The 15181-nt window shown below is 59.4% G+C and overlaps 6 protein-coding genes across 6 annotated transcripts; all 6 read left to right on the top strand.

The window, feature by feature from the left end:
• Positions 1–243: 243 nt before the first annotated feature.
• On the top strand, positions 244–2117 carry HBZ (hemoglobin subunit zeta; the record flags this gene model as incomplete). The annotated part of the gene is made up of 3 exons (XM_082644132.1): positions 244–338; positions 1594–1798; positions 1900–2117. The coding sequence occupies 3 exons, from the start codon at positions 244–246 to the stop codon at positions 2026–2028; spliced, it is 429 nt and encodes a 142-aa protein (XP_082500258.1). The 3' UTR covers positions 2029–2117.
• A 609-nt stretch (positions 2118–2726) lies between these two features.
• On the top strand, positions 2727–3503 carry HBM (hemoglobin subunit mu). Its single transcript, XM_082643513.1, has 3 exons — positions 2727–2853; positions 3009–3213; positions 3321–3503. The coding sequence occupies exons 1-3, from the start codon at positions 2762–2764 to the stop codon at positions 3447–3449; spliced, it is 426 nt and encodes a 141-aa protein (XP_082499639.1). The 5' UTR covers positions 2727–2761; the 3' UTR covers positions 3450–3503.
• A 1645-nt stretch (positions 3504–5148) lies between these two features.
• LOC309816261 (hemoglobin subunit alpha-like) lies at positions 5149–5958 on the top strand. The gene is made up of 3 exons (XM_082643512.1): positions 5149–5297; positions 5404–5608; positions 5734–5958. The coding sequence occupies exons 1-3, from the start codon at positions 5164–5166 to the stop codon at positions 5860–5862; spliced, it is 468 nt and encodes a 155-aa protein (XP_082499638.1). The 5' UTR covers positions 5149–5163; the 3' UTR covers positions 5863–5958.
• A 1820-nt stretch (positions 5959–7778) lies between these two features.
• LOC309817433 (hemoglobin subunit alpha-like) lies at positions 7779–8567 on the top strand. The gene is made up of 3 exons (XM_082645764.1): positions 7779–7902; positions 8009–8213; positions 8343–8567. Exons 1-3 carry the CDS (start codon positions 7808–7810, stop codon positions 8469–8471), a joined length of 429 nt encoding a protein of 142 aa, XP_082501890.1. The 5' UTR covers positions 7779–7807; the 3' UTR covers positions 8472–8567.
• A 1821-nt stretch (positions 8568–10388) lies between these two features.
• Positions 10389–11177, top strand: LOC309816928 (hemoglobin subunit alpha-like). Its single transcript, XM_082644765.1, has 3 exons — positions 10389–10512; positions 10619–10823; positions 10953–11177. The coding sequence occupies exons 1-3, from the start codon at positions 10418–10420 to the stop codon at positions 11079–11081; spliced, it is 429 nt and encodes a 142-aa protein (XP_082500891.1). The 5' UTR covers positions 10389–10417; the 3' UTR covers positions 11082–11177.
• Positions 11178–12998: 1821 nt separating this feature from the next.
• LOC309817330 (hemoglobin subunit alpha-like) lies at positions 12999–13787 on the top strand. The gene is made up of 3 exons (XM_082645533.1): positions 12999–13122; positions 13229–13433; positions 13563–13787. The coding sequence occupies exons 1-3, from the start codon at positions 13028–13030 to the stop codon at positions 13689–13691; spliced, it is 429 nt and encodes a 142-aa protein (XP_082501659.1). The 5' UTR covers positions 12999–13027; the 3' UTR covers positions 13692–13787.
• The last annotated feature ends 1394 nt before the right edge of the window (positions 13788–15181 follow it).

Here is a 15181-nt window from a genome sequence, read left to right as displayed (position 1 = left end):
CCCTCTAAGGCCCAGCAAGGGCAGCCGGAGTGACAGCCCCTCACCCCACCAGGTCCACCGGGCCCTGACTGCCCACTGTCACTGGATCTGATAAGAGACCCACCCCCCCATGGCCCCCTCCCCTCTCCCAGCGATGACCACAGCCTGGCCCCCACCCTGGCTCCATGTATATAAGGGGACCCTGGGGGCTGAGCACCACGGACGCCAGTTCTCAGTACACCCAGCTCCCACTCAGCCGCCACCATGTCTCTGACCAGGGCTGAGAGGACCATCATCGTGTCCATGTGGGGCAAGATCTCCACACAGGCAGACATCATCGGCACCGAGGCCCTGGAGAGGTGAGCACCAGGTGGGCTGGGATGGAGCCTGGTAGGGGACAGTGTGGGTCAGTGAGGACGGGGGTCAGTAGGAGGGGTCAGTGAGGATAGGTCAGTGAGGAGCGTCAGTGAGGAGGGTCAGTGAGGAGGGGACAGTGAGGAGGGTCAGTGAGGAAGGGTCGGTGAGGAGGGGACAGTGAGGAGGGTCAGTGAGGAGGGGACAGTGAGGAGGGTCAGTGAGGAAAGGTCGGTGAGGAGGGGACAGTGAGGAGGGTCAGTGAGGAGTGGACAGTGAGGAGGCGACAGTGAGGAGGGTCAGTGAGGAGGGTCAGTGAGGAGGGGAAACTGAGGAGGGGACAGTGAGGAGGGTCAGTGAGGAGGGGACAGTGAGGAGGGTCAGTGAGGAGGCGACAGTGAGGAGGGTCAGTGAGGAGGGGACAGTGAGGAGGGTCAGTGAGGAGGGTCAGTGAGGAGGGGACAGTGAGGAGAGGAAAGTGAGGAGGGGACAGTGAGGAGGGTCAGTGAGGAGGGGACAATGAGGAGGGTCAGTGAGGAGGGTCAGTGAGGAGGGGACAGTGAGGAGGGTCAGTGAGGAGGGGACAGTGAGGAGAGGAAAGTGAGGAGGGGACAGTGAGGAGGGTCAGTGAGGAGGGGACAATGAGGAGGGTCAGTGAGGAGGGGACAGTGAGGAGGGGACAATGAGGAGGGTCAGTGAGGAGGGTCAGTGAGGAGGGGACAGTGAGGAGGGGACAGTGAGGAGGGGACAGTGAGGAGGGTCAGTGAGGAGGGGACAGTGAGGAGGGTCAGTGAGGAGGGGACAATGAGGAGGGTCAGTGAGGAGGGTCAGTGAGGAGGGTCAGTGAGGAGGGGACAGTGAGGAGGGGAAAGTGAGGAGGGGACATATGCAGGTTCAGTGAGCACGAGCAGCGGTGAGGCGGGTGCTTGGTGGTCAGCGGGCAGGAAGAGGAGGGGCATGGGGAGGGTGACGAGGGTCAGTTGTGTCCCTCCCTCCGCGCCCAGCACCCAGGTCTCTACAATCATTGTTGATTGAATGAGTGAGTGAAGGAAGGAACGAATGACTGGAGGACGGGGCGGTGAGGGTGAGGTGGGCCGGGCTATACTGGAGCCGGGGCAACAGCTGAAGTCCGCAATACCGATCCTGTCCGTCTTTAAAATGTTCATATTGGGGTCAAGTTGCATTTTTTGCCCTAATATTTACGTTTTAACTCCCGCGTGCAAACGTGACGTGTCCCGGCCCGGCCCGCCCCGCCCGCAGGCTATTCTCCAGCTACCCCCAGACCAAGACCTACTTCCCGCACTTCGACCTGCACGCGGGCTCCGCGCAGCTGCGCGCGCACGGCTCCAAGGTGGTGGCCGCCGTGGGCGACGCGGTCAAAAGCATCGACAACGTGGCGGGCGCCCTCTCCAAGCTGAGCGAGCTGCACGCCTACGTGCTGCGCGTAGACCCGGTCAACTTCAAGGTGGGCGCGGGGCGGGGCCCGGGGCGGGGCGGGGGTCCGGGGGCGGGGCTGGGTGCCCGCCGCTCGCGCCGCGCCTGCCCTGAGCCGCCCTGTCGCCCCAGCTGCTGTCCCACTGCCTGCTGGTCACGGTGGCCTCGCACTTCCCCGCCGACTTCACGGCCGACGCGCACGCCGCCTGGGACAAGTTCCTGTCCATCGTGTCCCGCGTCCTGACCGAGAAGTACCGCTGAGGATGCCTTCCGACCCACAGGGCAGGCTTCGAGCCCTCCCCTTCCCCTGCACCCTCTTACGATTCCACCCGGGACCCCCAATAAATGAATGAGGATGGAGGGAGCCTGGTCGTGCGTCTCAGTATTGGGGGAAGCGGAGGAGAATGAAGGGAGGGAATGGGGGCTTCGCAGGAACACGGCCGACCCTAGTGTCACCCCCGGCCTGGAGGTCACTCCAAGGGTGATTTGGGGGCGGTCCTTGGCCCTGAGGACCCCAAAGTCGCGACCGGAGGGAGCAGAACAGCCCAGGACCGCCCACGCCGTTTTCTCGGGTCAGACCTGAGTTTGTGCCTCTTTCCCGCCTCCCAAATCACCCAGTCTGTCGCTTCAGTCAGCGTATTGTGTGTATGTGTAGCGTATGTGTAGGGACTCAGGGGCCTTTCCTCAAAGCCTGTTGTCACAGCTCAGGCACTGAGAGGACCCTTGATACCTCCTGGCCCTCCGCGCTCTTTCTCTCAATCCCTCCATCAGCTCCCTGTGGAATAATTGTAGATCCCCCTAAAGTCTGCAGCCAAGGCACACACACGGCGTGATTCAGTTCCTCTGCGGTGACAGGGGCCTGGGTTGGCAACCAGGGTCCCCAGGTTCCCGCCGCGCTCCTGAAGATAAGGGCGGGCAGGGCGCCGGGGGGCAGGGCCGCTATAAGGAGGCCGGGACTGCGGGCGCGCCACCCAGAGCACGCCACGCCAACGCCATGCTCAGCGCCCAAGAGCGCGCCCACGTAGCACAGGTCTGGGACCTGATCGCCGGCCACGAGGCGCCCTTCGGGGCGGAGCTTCTGCTCAGGTGGGTTGGGGCTGGGTCTCCAGAATTGCAGCGAGGCGGAGACTGGGGTGTTGGGCCTGAGTTGGGAGGGGGGCGGGCCTGACCGGGGTTTCGCGGGGTCTGGGCGGCGCAGACGCTGGAGAGACCGCCCTCCCTCCTCACCCTTGCTCCCGCAGGCTCTTCACGGTGTACCCCAGCACCAAGACCTACTTTAAGCACCTGGGCGACCGCCCTGACGAGGTGCAGCTGCTGAGCCACGGACAACGCGTGCTCGAGGCGGTGGGAGTGGCCGTCCGGCACATGGACAACCTGCGCGCGGCCCTGAGCCCGCTTGCCGACCTGCACGCACATGTGCTGCGCGTGGACCCCACCAACTTCCCAGTGAGCCACCCCGGGACGTAGCAGGGTTCGCGCGTGCAGCCGAGGTGGGGAGGCATTCGGCAAGGAATTGGCGAGGACAGAGCTCTTACCGGCCTTTTCTCCCGCAGCTGCTGATCCAGTGTTTCCAGGTGGTGCTGGCCTCCCACCTGCAGGGCGAGTTCACGGTGGAGATGCAGGCGGTGTGGGATAAGTTCCTGACGGGCCTGGCGGTAGTGCTGACAGAGAAGTACCGCTGAGTTCTGTGCCCCGGGTCTAGGTCTGCTCATGTCAATAAACAAGCCTCAAAAGCCTGGACCCCGCGTAGGTGTGGTCTTTGGGGAGCAGGCGGACTGACGTCACAGTTGCCGGGCAGAGAAGCTCCGGGTCCTGAGGGGAGCCTCGCGGAATCTTAGGGCAGGATCCCCAACCTTTGCTGACAATGGAACCAGGGGCACAGGAACGGGACCTTGGGCACTCAACAAACCCTGAATGAGGACAGTTCCCGGTCTGACAGTCTGGGGGTCCAGGCCGGGTGTGTACACCCAGAGGCTTGTACAGAACAGTTGCCCTCCCGGGGCAGGGGAATGTGGTGGGGCCGAGCGCGTGCTCGGATGGAGGAAGGGTCTTCAGCTTCACCTCGCATCTGGCACCCGTGCGGTGCCATACCATTCGCAAAGCACGTCCTCATTCACACACTCATTCATCTTCGTCCCTACCTCGCTCCGGAAACTGCAAGCCTCAATCTTCGCCTCTTTAACAGACAGGCGAGGCACCGAGGCCTAGGGGGCAAGTTTCTGGCCTGAGGTCAAACAGACTTCGTGGCCCAGGACTCCACGGACCCTCATCTCTGTTCTCTCCCATCTTCTCCCCTACTTCCAGCGCTCACTCTGTAGTTGCCTTGCCCTGGTCCAAGTTAGTCCCTTCCTCTGAATCTCCTGGGGCAGGGAGTGGGGGTAGGAAGGAAGACCTCTACGGCCACAACCTGTGTCACGTCAACATGAGGTGCGATACTAGGCTTGTCCCTAAGCGAGCTGAGCCTAATGCATCTGATGGAAAATCCCCAACCTCGCTGGGTCTTTGAAATAATTTAGAAGATCCTAATGCAGGGTGGGTGCCTGGCAGGCCCACGGCCACCCAAACCCCACCCCAGCTCCAGCTGCCCCGCTCAGTCTCTGGGGTCCCTGGGCCATGGCGCCCCACCTTACACACACACACACACACACACACACACGTGCCCTGTCAATCTCTCTTCCCTCTGCAGCACTGGTGCAGGGATCTTATTGCTCCATTTAGAGCCTTTGCGAATGCAGGAGCCTAACCCTGGCAGCTCTCCAAACTCTGAATGAGAATGGTTCCCTGGCTGACAATCTCACATCTGTGCAGGGCTGGGAAGTGGGTGACCAAGTCCAAAACAGGGGGTGGGGAGGGGCTGCTGGATGGCTGAGTGGAATGCCCCCGCGGTCCACGACAACACCTGCTAACCCGCACTGCGCCAGGGCCTGCCCACCATTGTGGGTACGATGCTTAAAGGACTTCCCCCCTGTTACATCCTGCACCCACATTATTTACATAGGCAGTTTACAGCTCTTCATCCTGGGGAAAAGTTTAGTGGAAAGTAGCTTGTATCACTTCGGAAAAGATTGTGCTCCTCTCCAAGACTGGCAAATAGACACCTCGAGGCTACCCCAGCTGGGGACGAACTCGGGTGCCAGTGGGTTTGGGTGGCTCGGAAACGTGTGAGACCTCCCAGACCCACAGGAGCAGTAAAAGAGTGGGCCCTAGAGAGCTGGATCTAGGCAGCTGTAGGCAGGACTGGGAGGGGCCCGCTTGGGACTCCAGCACTCCCGCACCCTCTCGAGACCGAGCTTTCCAGGCTGGCACCTCCTGGCCCCGTGCCAGCCAATGAGCACGGCACAATCGGGCGTGCCCCTCGCGCCCCAGGCATAAAGGCTCGCGCAATCCCAGCCCTGCATGTTTCTGGTCCTGACCCAGACTCAGAGAGAACCCACCATGGTGCTGTCTCCCGCCGACAAGACCAACGTCAAGGCCGTCTGGGGCAAGATTGGCGGCCATGCTGCAGAATATGGCGCAGAGGCCCTGGAGAGGTGAGCAGCCCACCTGCCCGGCTGGGACTGGGGCCGGTCGCCCCGTCGCGTCCTGGTCCTGGGCCAACCGGCCTAAGTCCGGATCTCCCACCTCTTCTCCACTCAGGATGTTCATGAACTTCCCAAGCACCAAGACCTACTTCTCCCACTTCGACCTGGGACACGGCTCCGCCCAGATCAAGGGCCACGGCAAGAAGGTGGCCGACGCGCTGACCAAAGCCGTGGGCCACATGGACACCCTGCCTGATGCCTTGTCTGATCTGAGCGACCTGCACGCCCACAAGCTGCGTGTGGACCCGGTCAACTTCAAGGTGAGCTCGCGGGCCAGGCCTTGAGAGATCTGAGCTAGCAAGGCAGAGAGTGTGGTGGGGTTCCAGAGGTGGAGCATGGCGGCGACCCCCAACCCCGCGGCCCCTGACACCCCCTCTCTCCGCAGCTCCTGGGCCACTGCCTGCTGGTGACCCTGGCTGTCCACCTCCCCGGCGACTTCACGCCCCCGGTCCATGCCTCCCTGGACAAGTTCTTGGCCAGTGTGAGCACCGTGCTGACCTCCAAATACCGTTAAGCTGGAGCCTCCGCGATCCCTACCCTGGCCTGGGGCCCTCTGGCGCTCTGGGCACCCTCACTTCCCGATCTTTGAATAAAGTCTGAGTGGGCTGCAGCCTCTGTAGCCTCGGTTCTCTGTGTCCACAAACCGTGCCGGGGTCGGGGTGGTTCCCAGCAGCGAGAAATGGGAGGGCGGAGGAGGGACGGGAGCTAAGGCTGAGGCCTCCCAGAATCTGCTGAACCAAGCTCTGACTTGCAAGGGCTCTCCCCGAGGTGGGGAGTCCTAAAATGGTCACCCTGTTTTGCTGTTTCTCTGATCCCCCTTAAAGATACAGTTAGATCCAAACAAACAAACCACACAAATAGGCTTTTTCTGGGGTCTCCCGGCAGTTCTGCCTTGGTGCTGTGAGCAACCTTCACAAAGGCCCCCGTCCCACGCGCCAGTGCCCTGGACTCCACGCTGGAACCCTGCACACCCCACCCACCCTGTAGCCTTTGGGACCCTATCAGCACCTCCAGCCCAGCCCCCATCTTCAGGGCAACACCCAGCGCTGGATAAAAGTTTGCGGAGGGTGGTGGGGCCCCTGCTCACCACTTTCTTTCTGGACAAGGACCTCTTCGAACAGCTGGGGAGTGGCTTCCCCCTCTCCACCACGCGCTCTTCCTCTGCCCCACAGCCCAATTCGCTTTCATTTCAATATAGAAAAACACTGAAGAATTAAGTTAAAATCCACCCATTTTTTTTTTCACACACACACGCACACCCTTTTTGTGTGATTCAAAGGAGGGAGAGAATCCCTCTGTCCTGTCCACCTAACCCCCGCAGAATGAGCCAAGGCTCACAGTTTGGCACTGACCCCACTGGCTCCTATCCTGCGCTGAGGGGACACAGTTACATCTACAACTGTACTTTTTTTTTTTTGGTCAAAAATACCATTCTACCTTAGGCATGATTTTCTTCAACCTGCTCTTCTCACTGAACTGTGTCTCCTCGACCTGTCTTCTGGCCAATTCATTCACCTCTGTCTCACTTCATATATTTGTTGGTCATTTTGATATTTCCATTAAGTTCCTGTTAAAATCCACTGTCAATTGTTCTCATAAGTCATCTGTCTTTTCCTTATATCTTTGTGGGAGGTCTTCCCATATTGTGAATGTAAGACATCAGCTGAGAAATGTTCCTCAAATCTTGCCTGAAAAGGGCTGGGGTGGGGATTTCCCTGGCGGTTCAGTGGTTAAGACGCCGCACTTCCAGTGCAGGATGCACGGATTCGATCCCTGGTCGAGGGACTAAGATCCCGCATGCCCCGCGGCTCGCCCCCCACCAAAAAAGGCTGGGGTGCAGCAACTACCACCCTGGAAGAAGAAACTTGAACCCGGAGCCCCCCAGCCGGAGTGATTCCAGGAGAGATTTGTTGAGGACGTGTGAGCAATGCGCACACGTCTTGTGTGCATCCCTCTCTGGCCTGAACTAGACGCACTGAATCGCCCATTCATTCACTGATTCCGCCCAAATTTAAAATGCCTAGCGTGTGCCAAGCCTAGGTCCAGGGTGGGTGGGACGGGCTGACCTACTCCCTTCTTCCATCTCTCGGGGATTCTAAAGGGTGGAAGGGCGGGCATCCACCCCGCTCCACAAACCGGCCCCCGCCAGCTGGGACCAGGATAGCACTTCCGGGGAAGGTGGACGCAGCGGGCGGGAAGCAGCCGGTAGGAGGGAGAACACCCTGGCCAGAGTCTCCAGGTGCCTCCACAAACTGGGAGCGAAGCACCCACCGCCCAGCCAGGCGCAGACATTGCGCCGCGCGCCCCCTGCTGTCCAGGTCCATAGGCGCATCCCGGCCCCGCGCCAGCCAATGAGCGCGGCGCGATCGGGCGTGCCCCTCGCGCCCCTGGCATAAAGGCTCGCGCAATCCCAGCCCTGCACGCTTCTGGTCCTGACCCAGACTCAGAGAGAACCCACCATGGTGCTGTCTCCCGCCGACAAGACCAACGTCAAGGCCATCTGGGGTAAGATTGGCGGCCATGCTGCAGAATATGGCGCAGAGGCCCTGGAGAGGTGAGCAGCCCACCTGCCCGGCTGGGACTGGGGCCGGTCGCCCCGTCGCGTCCTGGTCCTGGGCCAACCGGCCTAAGTCCGGATCTCCCACCTCTTCTCCACTCAGGATGTTCATGAACTTCCCAAGCACCAAGACCTACTTCTCCCACTTCGACCTGGGACACGGCTCCGCCCAGATCAAGGGCCACGGCAAGAAGGTGGCCGACGCGCTGACCAAAGCCGTGGGCCACATGGACACCCTGCCCGATGCCTTGTCTGATCTGAGCGACCTGCACGCCCACAAGCTGCGTGTGGACCCGGTCAACTTCAAGGTGAGCTCGTGGGCCAGACCTGGAGAGATCTGAGCTAGCAAGGCAGAGAGTGCAGAGGGGTTCCAGAGGTGGATGGAGCACGGCGGCGACCCCCAACCCCTCGGCCCCTGACACCCCCTCTCTCCGCAGCTCCTGGGCCACTGCCTGCTGGTGACCCTGGCTGTCCACCTCCCCGGCGACTTCACGCCCCCGGTCCACGCCTCCCTGGACAAGTTCTTGGCCAGTGTGAGCACCGTGCTGACCTCCAAATACCGTTAAGCTGGAGCCTCCGCGATCCCTACCCTGGCCTGGGGCCCTCTGGCGCTCTGGGCACCCTCACTTCCCGATCTTTGAATAAAGTCTGAGTGGGCTGCAGCCTCTGTAGCCTCGGTTCTCTGTGTCCACAAACCGTGCCGGGGTCGGGGTGGTTCCCAGCAGCGAGAAATGGGAGGGCGGAGGAGGGACGGGAGCTAAGGCTGAGGCCTCCCAGAATCTGCTGAACCAAGCTCTGACTTGCAAGGGCTCTCCCCGAGGTGGGGAGTCCTAAAATGGTCACCCTGTTTTGCTGTTTCTCTGATCCCCCTTAAAGATACAGTTAGATCCAAACAAACAAACCACACACATAGGCTTTTTCTGGGGTCTCCCGGCAGTTCTGCCTTGGTGCTGTGAGCAACCTTCACAAAGGCCCCCGTCCCACGCGCCAGTGCCCTAGACTCCACGCTGGAACCTTGCACACCCCACCCACCCTGTAGCCCTTAGGGACCCTATCAGCACCTCCAGCCCAGCCCCCATCTTCAGGGCAACACCCAGCGCTGGATAAAAGTTTGCGGAGGGTGGTGGGGCCCCTGCTCACCACTTTCTTTCTGGACAAGGATCTCTTCGAACAGCTGGGGAGTGGCTTCCCCCTCTCCACCACGCGCTCTTCCTCTGCCCCACAGCCCAATTCGCTTTCATTTCAATATAGAAAAACACTGAAGAATTAAGTTAAAATCCGCCCATGTTTTTTTTCACACACACGCGCACACCCTTTTTGTGTGATTCAAAGGAGGGAGAGAATCCCTCTGTCCTGTCCACCTAACCCCCGCAGAATGAGCCAAGGCTCACAGTTTGGCACTGACCCCACTGGCTCCTATCCTGCGCTGAGGGGACACAGTTACATCTACAACTGTACTTTTTTTTTTTTGGTCAAAAATACCATTCTACCTTAGGCATGATTTTCTTCAACCTGCTCTTCTCACTGAACTGTGTCTCCTCGACCTGTCTTCTGGCCAATTCATTCACCTCTGTCTCACTTCATATATTTGTTGGTCATTTTGATATTTCCATTAAGTTCCTGTTAAAATCCACTGTCAATTGTTCTCATAAGTCATCTGTCTTTTCCTTATATCTTTGTGGGAGGTCTTCCCATATTGTGAATGTAAGACATCAGCTGAGAAATGTTCCTCAAATCTTGCCTGAAAAGGGCTGGGGTGGGGATTTCCCTGGCGGTTCAGTGGTTAAGACGCCGCACTTCCAGTGCAGGATGCACGGATTCGATCCCTGGTCGAGGGACTAAGATCCCGCATGCCCCGCGGCTCGCCCCCCACCAAAAAAGGCTGGGGTGCAGCAACTACCACCCTGGAAGAAGAAACTTGAACCCGGAGCCCCCCAGCCGGAGTGATTCCAGGAGAGATTTGTTGAGGACGTGTGAGCAATGCGCACACGTCTTGTGTGCATCCCTCTCTGGCCTGAACTAGACGCACTGAATCGCCCATTCATTCACTGATTCCGCCCAAATTTAAAATGCCTAGCGTGTGCCAAGCCTAGGTCCAGGGTGGGTGGGACGGGCTGACCTACTCCCTTCTTCCATCTCTCGGGGATTCTAAAGGGTGGAAGGGCGGGCATCCACCCCGCTCCACAAACCGGCCCCCGCCAGCTGGGACCAGGATAGCACTTCCGGGGAAGGTGGACGCAGCGGGCGGGAAGCAGCCGGTAGGAGGGAGAACACCCTGGCCAGAGTCTCCAGGTGCCTCCACAAACTGGGAGCGAAGCACCCACCGCCCAGCCAGGCGCAGACATTGCGCCGCGCGCCCCCTGCTGTCCAGGTCCATAGGCGCATCCCGGCCCCGCGCCAGCCAATGAGCGCGGCGCGATCGGGCGTGCCCCTCGCGCCCCTGGCATAAAGGCTCGCGCAATCCCAGCCCTGCACGCTTCTGGTCCTGACCCAGACTCAGAGAGAACCCACCATGGTGCTGTCTCCCGCCGACAAGACCAACGTCAAGGCCATCTGGGGTAAGATTGGCGGCCATGCTGCAGAATATGGCGCAGAGGCCCTGGAGAGGTGAGCAGCCCACCTGCCCGGCTGGGACTGGGGCCGGTCGCCCCGTCGCGTCCTGGTCCTGGGCCAACCGGCCTAAGTCCGGATCTCCCACCTCTTCTCCACTCAGGATGTTCATGAACTTCCCAAGCACCAAGACCTACTTCTCCCACTTCGACCTGGGACACGGCTCCGCCCAGATCAAGGGCCACGGCAAGAAGGTGGCCGACGCGCTGACCAAAGCCGTGGGCCACATGGACACCCTGCCCGATGCCTTGTCTGATCTGAGCGACCTGCACGCCCACAAGCTGCGTGTGGACCCGGTCAACTTCAAGGTGAGCTCGTGGGCCAGACCTGGAGAGATCTGAGCTAGCAAGGCAGAGAGTGCAGAGGGGTTCCAGAGGTGGATGGAGCACGGCGGCGACCCCCAACCCCTCGGCCCCTGACACCCCCTCTCTCCGCAGCTCCTGGGCCACTGCCTGCTGGTGACCCTGGCTGTCCACCTCCCCGGCGACTTCACGCCCCCGGTCCACGCCTCCCTGGACAAGTTCTTGGCCAGTGTGAGCACCGTGCTGACCTCCAAATACCGTTAAGCTGGAGCCTCCGCGATCCCTACCCTGGCCTGGGGCCCTCTGGCGCTCTGGGCACCCTCACTTCCCGATCTTTGAATAAAGTCTGAGTGGGCTGCAGCCTCTGTAGCCTCGGTTCTCTGTGTCCACAAACCGTGCCGGGGTCGGGGTGGTTCCCAGCAGCGAGAAATGGGAGGGCGGAGGAGGGACGGGAGCTAAGGCTGAGGCCTCCCAGAATCTGCTGAACCAAGCTCTGACTTGCAAGGGCTCTCCCCGAGGTGGGGAGTCCTAAAATGGTCACCCTGTTTTGCTGTTTCTCTGATCCCCCTTAAAGATACAGTTAGATCCAAACAAACAAACCACACAAATAGGCTTTTTCTGGGGTCTCCCGGCAGTTCTGCCTTGGTGCTGCGAGCAACCTTCACAAAGGCCCCCGTCCCACGCGCCAGTGCCCTAGACTCCACGCTGGAACCTTGCACACCCCACCCACCCTGTAGCCCTTAGGGACCCTATCAGCACCTCCAGCCCAGCCCCCATCTTCAGGGCAACACCCAGCGCTGGATAAAAGTTTGCGGAGGGTGGTGGGGCCCCTGCTCACCACTTTCTTTCTGGACAAGGATCTCTTCGAACAGCTGGGGAGTGGCTTCCCCCTCTCCACCACGCGCTCTTCCTCTGCCCCACAGCCCAATTCGCTTTCATTTCAATATAGAAAAACACTGAAGAATTAAGTTAAAATCCGCCCATGTTTTTTTTCACACACACGCGCACACCCTTTTTGTGTGATTCAAAGGAGGGAGAGAATCCCTCTGTCCTGTCCACCTAACCCCCGCAGAATGAGCCAAGGCTCACAGTTTGGCACTGACCCCACTGGCTCCTATCCTGCGCTGAGGGGACACAGTTACATCTACAACTGTACTTTTTTTTTTTTGGTCAAAAATACCATTCTACCTTAGGCATGATTTTCTTCAACCTGCTCTTCTCACTGAACTGTGTCTCCTCGACCTGTCTTCTGGCCAATTCATTCACCTCTGTCTCACTTCATATATTTGTTGGTCATTTTGATATTTCCATTAAGTTCCTGTTAAAATCCACTGTCAATTGTTCTCATAAGTCATCTGTCTTTTCCTTATATCTTTGTGGGAGGTCTTCCCATATTGTGAATGTAAGACATCAGCTGAGAAATGTTCCTCAAATCTTGCCTGAAAAGGGCTGGGGTGGGGATTTCCCTGGCGGTTCAGTGGTTAAGACGCCGCACTTCCAGTGCAGGATGCACGGATTCGATCCCTGGTCGAGGGACTAAGATCCCGCATGCCCCGCGGCTCGCCCCCCACCAAAAAAGGCTGGGGTGCAGCAACTACCACCCTGGAAGAAGAAACTTGAACCCGGAGCCCCCCAGCCGGAGTGATTCCAGGAGAGATTTGTTGAGGACGTGTGAGCAATGCGCACACGTCTTGTGTGCATCCCTCTCTGGCCTGAACTAGACGCACTGAATCGCCCATTCATTCACTGATTCCGCCCAAATTTAAAATGCCTAGCGTGTGCCAAGCCTAGGTCCAGGGTGGGTGGGACGGGCTGACCTACTCCCTTCTTCCATCTCTCGGGGATTCTAAAGGGTGGAAGGGCGGGCATCCACCCCGCTCCACAAACCGGCCCCCGCCAGCTGGGACCAGGATAGCACTTCCGGGGAAGGTGGACGCAGCGGGCGGGAAGCAGCCGGTAGGAGGGAGAACACCCTGGCCAGAGTCTCCAGGTGCCTCCACAAACTGGGAGCGAAGCACCCACCGCCCAGCCAGGCGCAGACATTGCGCCGCGCGCCCCCTGCTGTCCAGGTCCATAGGCGCATCCCGGCCCCGCGCCAGCCAATGAGCGCGGCGCGATCGGGCGTGCCCCTCGCGCCCCTGGCATAAAGGCTCGCGCAATCCCAGCCCTGCACGCTTCTGGTCCTGACCCAGACTCAGAGAGAACCCACCATGGTGCTGTCTCCCGCCGACAAGACCAACGTCAAGGCCATCTGGGGTAAGATTGGCGGCCATGCTGCAGAATATGGCGCAGAGGCCCTGGAGAGGTGAGCAGCCCACCTGCCCGGCTGGGACTGGGGCCGGTCGCCCCGTCGCGTCCTGGTCCTGGGCCAACCGGCCTAAGTCCGGATCTCCCACCTCTTCTCCACTCAGGATGTTCATGAACTTCCCAAGCACCAAGACCTACTTCTCCCACTTCGACCTGGGACACGGCTCCGCCCAGATCAAGGGCCACGGCAAGAAGGTGGCCGACGCGCTGACCAAAGCCGTGGGCCACATGGACACCCTGCCCGATGCCTTGTCTGATCTGAGCGACCTGCACGCCCACAAGCTGCGTGTGGACCCGGTCAACTTCAAGGTGAGCTCGTGGGCCAGACCTGGAGAGATCTGAGCTAGCAAGGCAGAGAGTGCAGAGGGGTTCCAGAGGTGGATGGAGCACGGCGGCGACCCCCAACCCCTCGGCCCCTGACACCCCCTCTCTCCGCAGCTCCTGGGCCACTGCCTGCTGGTGACCCTGGCTGTCCACCTCCCCGGCGACTTCACGCCCCCGGTCCACGCCTCCCTGGACAAGTTCTTGGCCAGTGTGAGCACCGTGCTGACCTCCAAATACCGTTAAGCTGGAGCCTCCGCGATCCCTACCCTGGCCTGGGGCCCTCTGGCGCTCTGGGCACCCTCACTTCCCGATCTTTGAATAAAGTCTGAGTGGGCTGCAGCCTCTGTAGCCTCGGTTCTCTGTGTCCACAAACCGTGCCGGGGTCGGGGTGGTTCCCAGCAGCGAGAAATGGGAGGGCGGAGGAGGGACGGGAGCTAAGGCTGAGGCCTCCCAGAATCTGCTGAACCAAGCTCTGACTTGCAAGGGCTCTCCCCGAGGTGGGGAGTCCTAAAATGGTCACCCTGTTTTGCTGTTTCTCTGATCCCCCTTAAAGATACAGTTAGATCCAAACAAACAAACCACACACATAGGCTTTTTCTGGGGTCTCCCGGCAGTTCTGCCTTGGTGCTGTGAGCAACCTTCACAAAGGCCCCCGTCCCACGCGCCAGTGCCCTGGACTCCACGCTGGAACCCTGCACACCCCACCCACCCTGTAGCCTTTGGGACCCTATCAGCACCTCCAGCCCAGCCCCCATCTTCAGGGCAACACCCAGCGCTGGATAAAAGTTTGCGGAGGGTGGTGGGGCCCCTGCTCACCACTTTCTTTCTGGACAAGGACCTCTTCGAACAGCTGGGGAGTGGCTTCCCCCTCTCCACCACGCGCTCTTCCTCTGCCCCACAGCCCAATTCGCTTTCATTTCAATATAGAAAAACACTGAAGAATTAAGTTAAAATCCGCCCATGTTTTTTTTCACACACACGCGCACACCCTTTTTGTGTGATTCAAAGGAGGGAGAGAATCCCTCTGTCCTGTCCACCTAACCCCCGCAGAATGAGCCAAGGCTCACAGTTTGGCACTGACCCCACTGGCTCCTATCCTGCGCTGAGGGGACACAGTTACATCTACAACTGTACTTTTTTTTTTTTGGTCAAAAATACCATTCTACCTTAGGCATGTTTTTCTTCAACCTGCTCTTCTCACTGAACTGTGTCTCCTCGACCTGTCTTCTGGCCAATTCATTCACCTCTGTCTCACTTCATATATTTGTTGGTCATTTTGATATTTCCATTAAGTTCCTGTTAAAATCCACTGTCAATTGTTCTCATAAGTCATCTGTCTTTTCCTTATATCTTTGTGGGAGGTCTTCCCATATTGTGAATGTAAGACATCAGCTGAGAAATGTTCCTCAAATCTTGCCTGAAAAGGGCTGGGGTGGGGATTTCCCTGGCGGTTCAGTGGTTAAGACGCCGCACTTCCAGTGCAGGATGCACGGATTCGATCCCTGGTCGAGGGACTAAGATCCCGCATGCCCCGCGGCTCGCCCCCCACCAAAAAAGGCTGGGGTGCAGCAACTACCACCCTGGAAGAAGAAACTTGAACCCGGAGCCCCCCAGCCGGAGTGATTCCAGGAGAGATTTGTTGAGGACGTGTGAGCAATGCGCACACGTCTTGTGTGCATCCCTCTCTGGCCTGAACTAGACGCACTGAATCGCCCATTCATTCACTGATTCCG

The sequence above is a fragment of the Mesoplodon mirus genome (genome assembly GCF_964341445.2).
Source record: "Mesoplodon mirus genome assembly, chromosome: 15".
Lineage (NCBI taxonomy): Eukaryota > Metazoa > Chordata > Mammalia > Artiodactyla > Ziphiidae > Mesoplodon > Mesoplodon mirus.
This window is presented reverse-complemented; position numbering and strand designations above follow the sequence as displayed.

Bases quoted from the DNA above. Each gene is read 5' to 3' on its own strand.
- HBM (XM_082643513.1), top strand. From the start codon at position 2,762: ATGCTCAGCGCCCAAGAGCGCGCCCACGTAGCACAGGTCTGGGACCTG. The intron at 2,854-3,008 runs GTGGGTTGGGGC...TTGCTCCCGCAG, and splicing joins GGGGCGGAGCTTCTGCTCAG to GCTCTTCACGGTGTACCCCA. The intron at 3,214-3,320 runs GTGAGCCACCCC...TTTCTCCCGCAG, and splicing joins TGGACCCCACCAACTTCCCA to CTGCTGATCCAGTGTTTCCA.
- LOC309816261 (XM_082643512.1), top strand. From the start codon at position 5,164: ATGTTTCTGGTCCTGACCCAGACTCAGAGAGAACCCACCATGGTGCTG. The intron at 5,298-5,403 runs GTGAGCAGCCCA...TTCTCCACTCAG, and splicing joins GGCGCAGAGGCCCTGGAGAG to GATGTTCATGAACTTCCCAA. The intron at 5,609-5,733 runs GTGAGCTCGCGG...CTCTCTCCGCAG, and splicing joins TGGACCCGGTCAACTTCAAG to CTCCTGGGCCACTGCCTGCT.
- LOC309817433 (XM_082645764.1), top strand. From the start codon at position 7,808: ATGGTGCTGTCTCCCGCCGACAAGACCAACGTCAAGGCCATCTGGGGT. The intron at 7,903-8,008 runs GTGAGCAGCCCA...TTCTCCACTCAG, and splicing joins GGCGCAGAGGCCCTGGAGAG to GATGTTCATGAACTTCCCAA. The intron at 8,214-8,342 runs GTGAGCTCGTGG...CTCTCTCCGCAG, and splicing joins TGGACCCGGTCAACTTCAAG to CTCCTGGGCCACTGCCTGCT.
- LOC309816928 (XM_082644765.1), top strand. From the start codon at position 10,418: ATGGTGCTGTCTCCCGCCGACAAGACCAACGTCAAGGCCATCTGGGGT. The intron at 10,513-10,618 runs GTGAGCAGCCCA...TTCTCCACTCAG, and splicing joins GGCGCAGAGGCCCTGGAGAG to GATGTTCATGAACTTCCCAA. The intron at 10,824-10,952 runs GTGAGCTCGTGG...CTCTCTCCGCAG, and splicing joins TGGACCCGGTCAACTTCAAG to CTCCTGGGCCACTGCCTGCT.
- LOC309817330 (XM_082645533.1), top strand. From the start codon at position 13,028: ATGGTGCTGTCTCCCGCCGACAAGACCAACGTCAAGGCCATCTGGGGT. The intron at 13,123-13,228 runs GTGAGCAGCCCA...TTCTCCACTCAG, and splicing joins GGCGCAGAGGCCCTGGAGAG to GATGTTCATGAACTTCCCAA. The intron at 13,434-13,562 runs GTGAGCTCGTGG...CTCTCTCCGCAG, and splicing joins TGGACCCGGTCAACTTCAAG to CTCCTGGGCCACTGCCTGCT.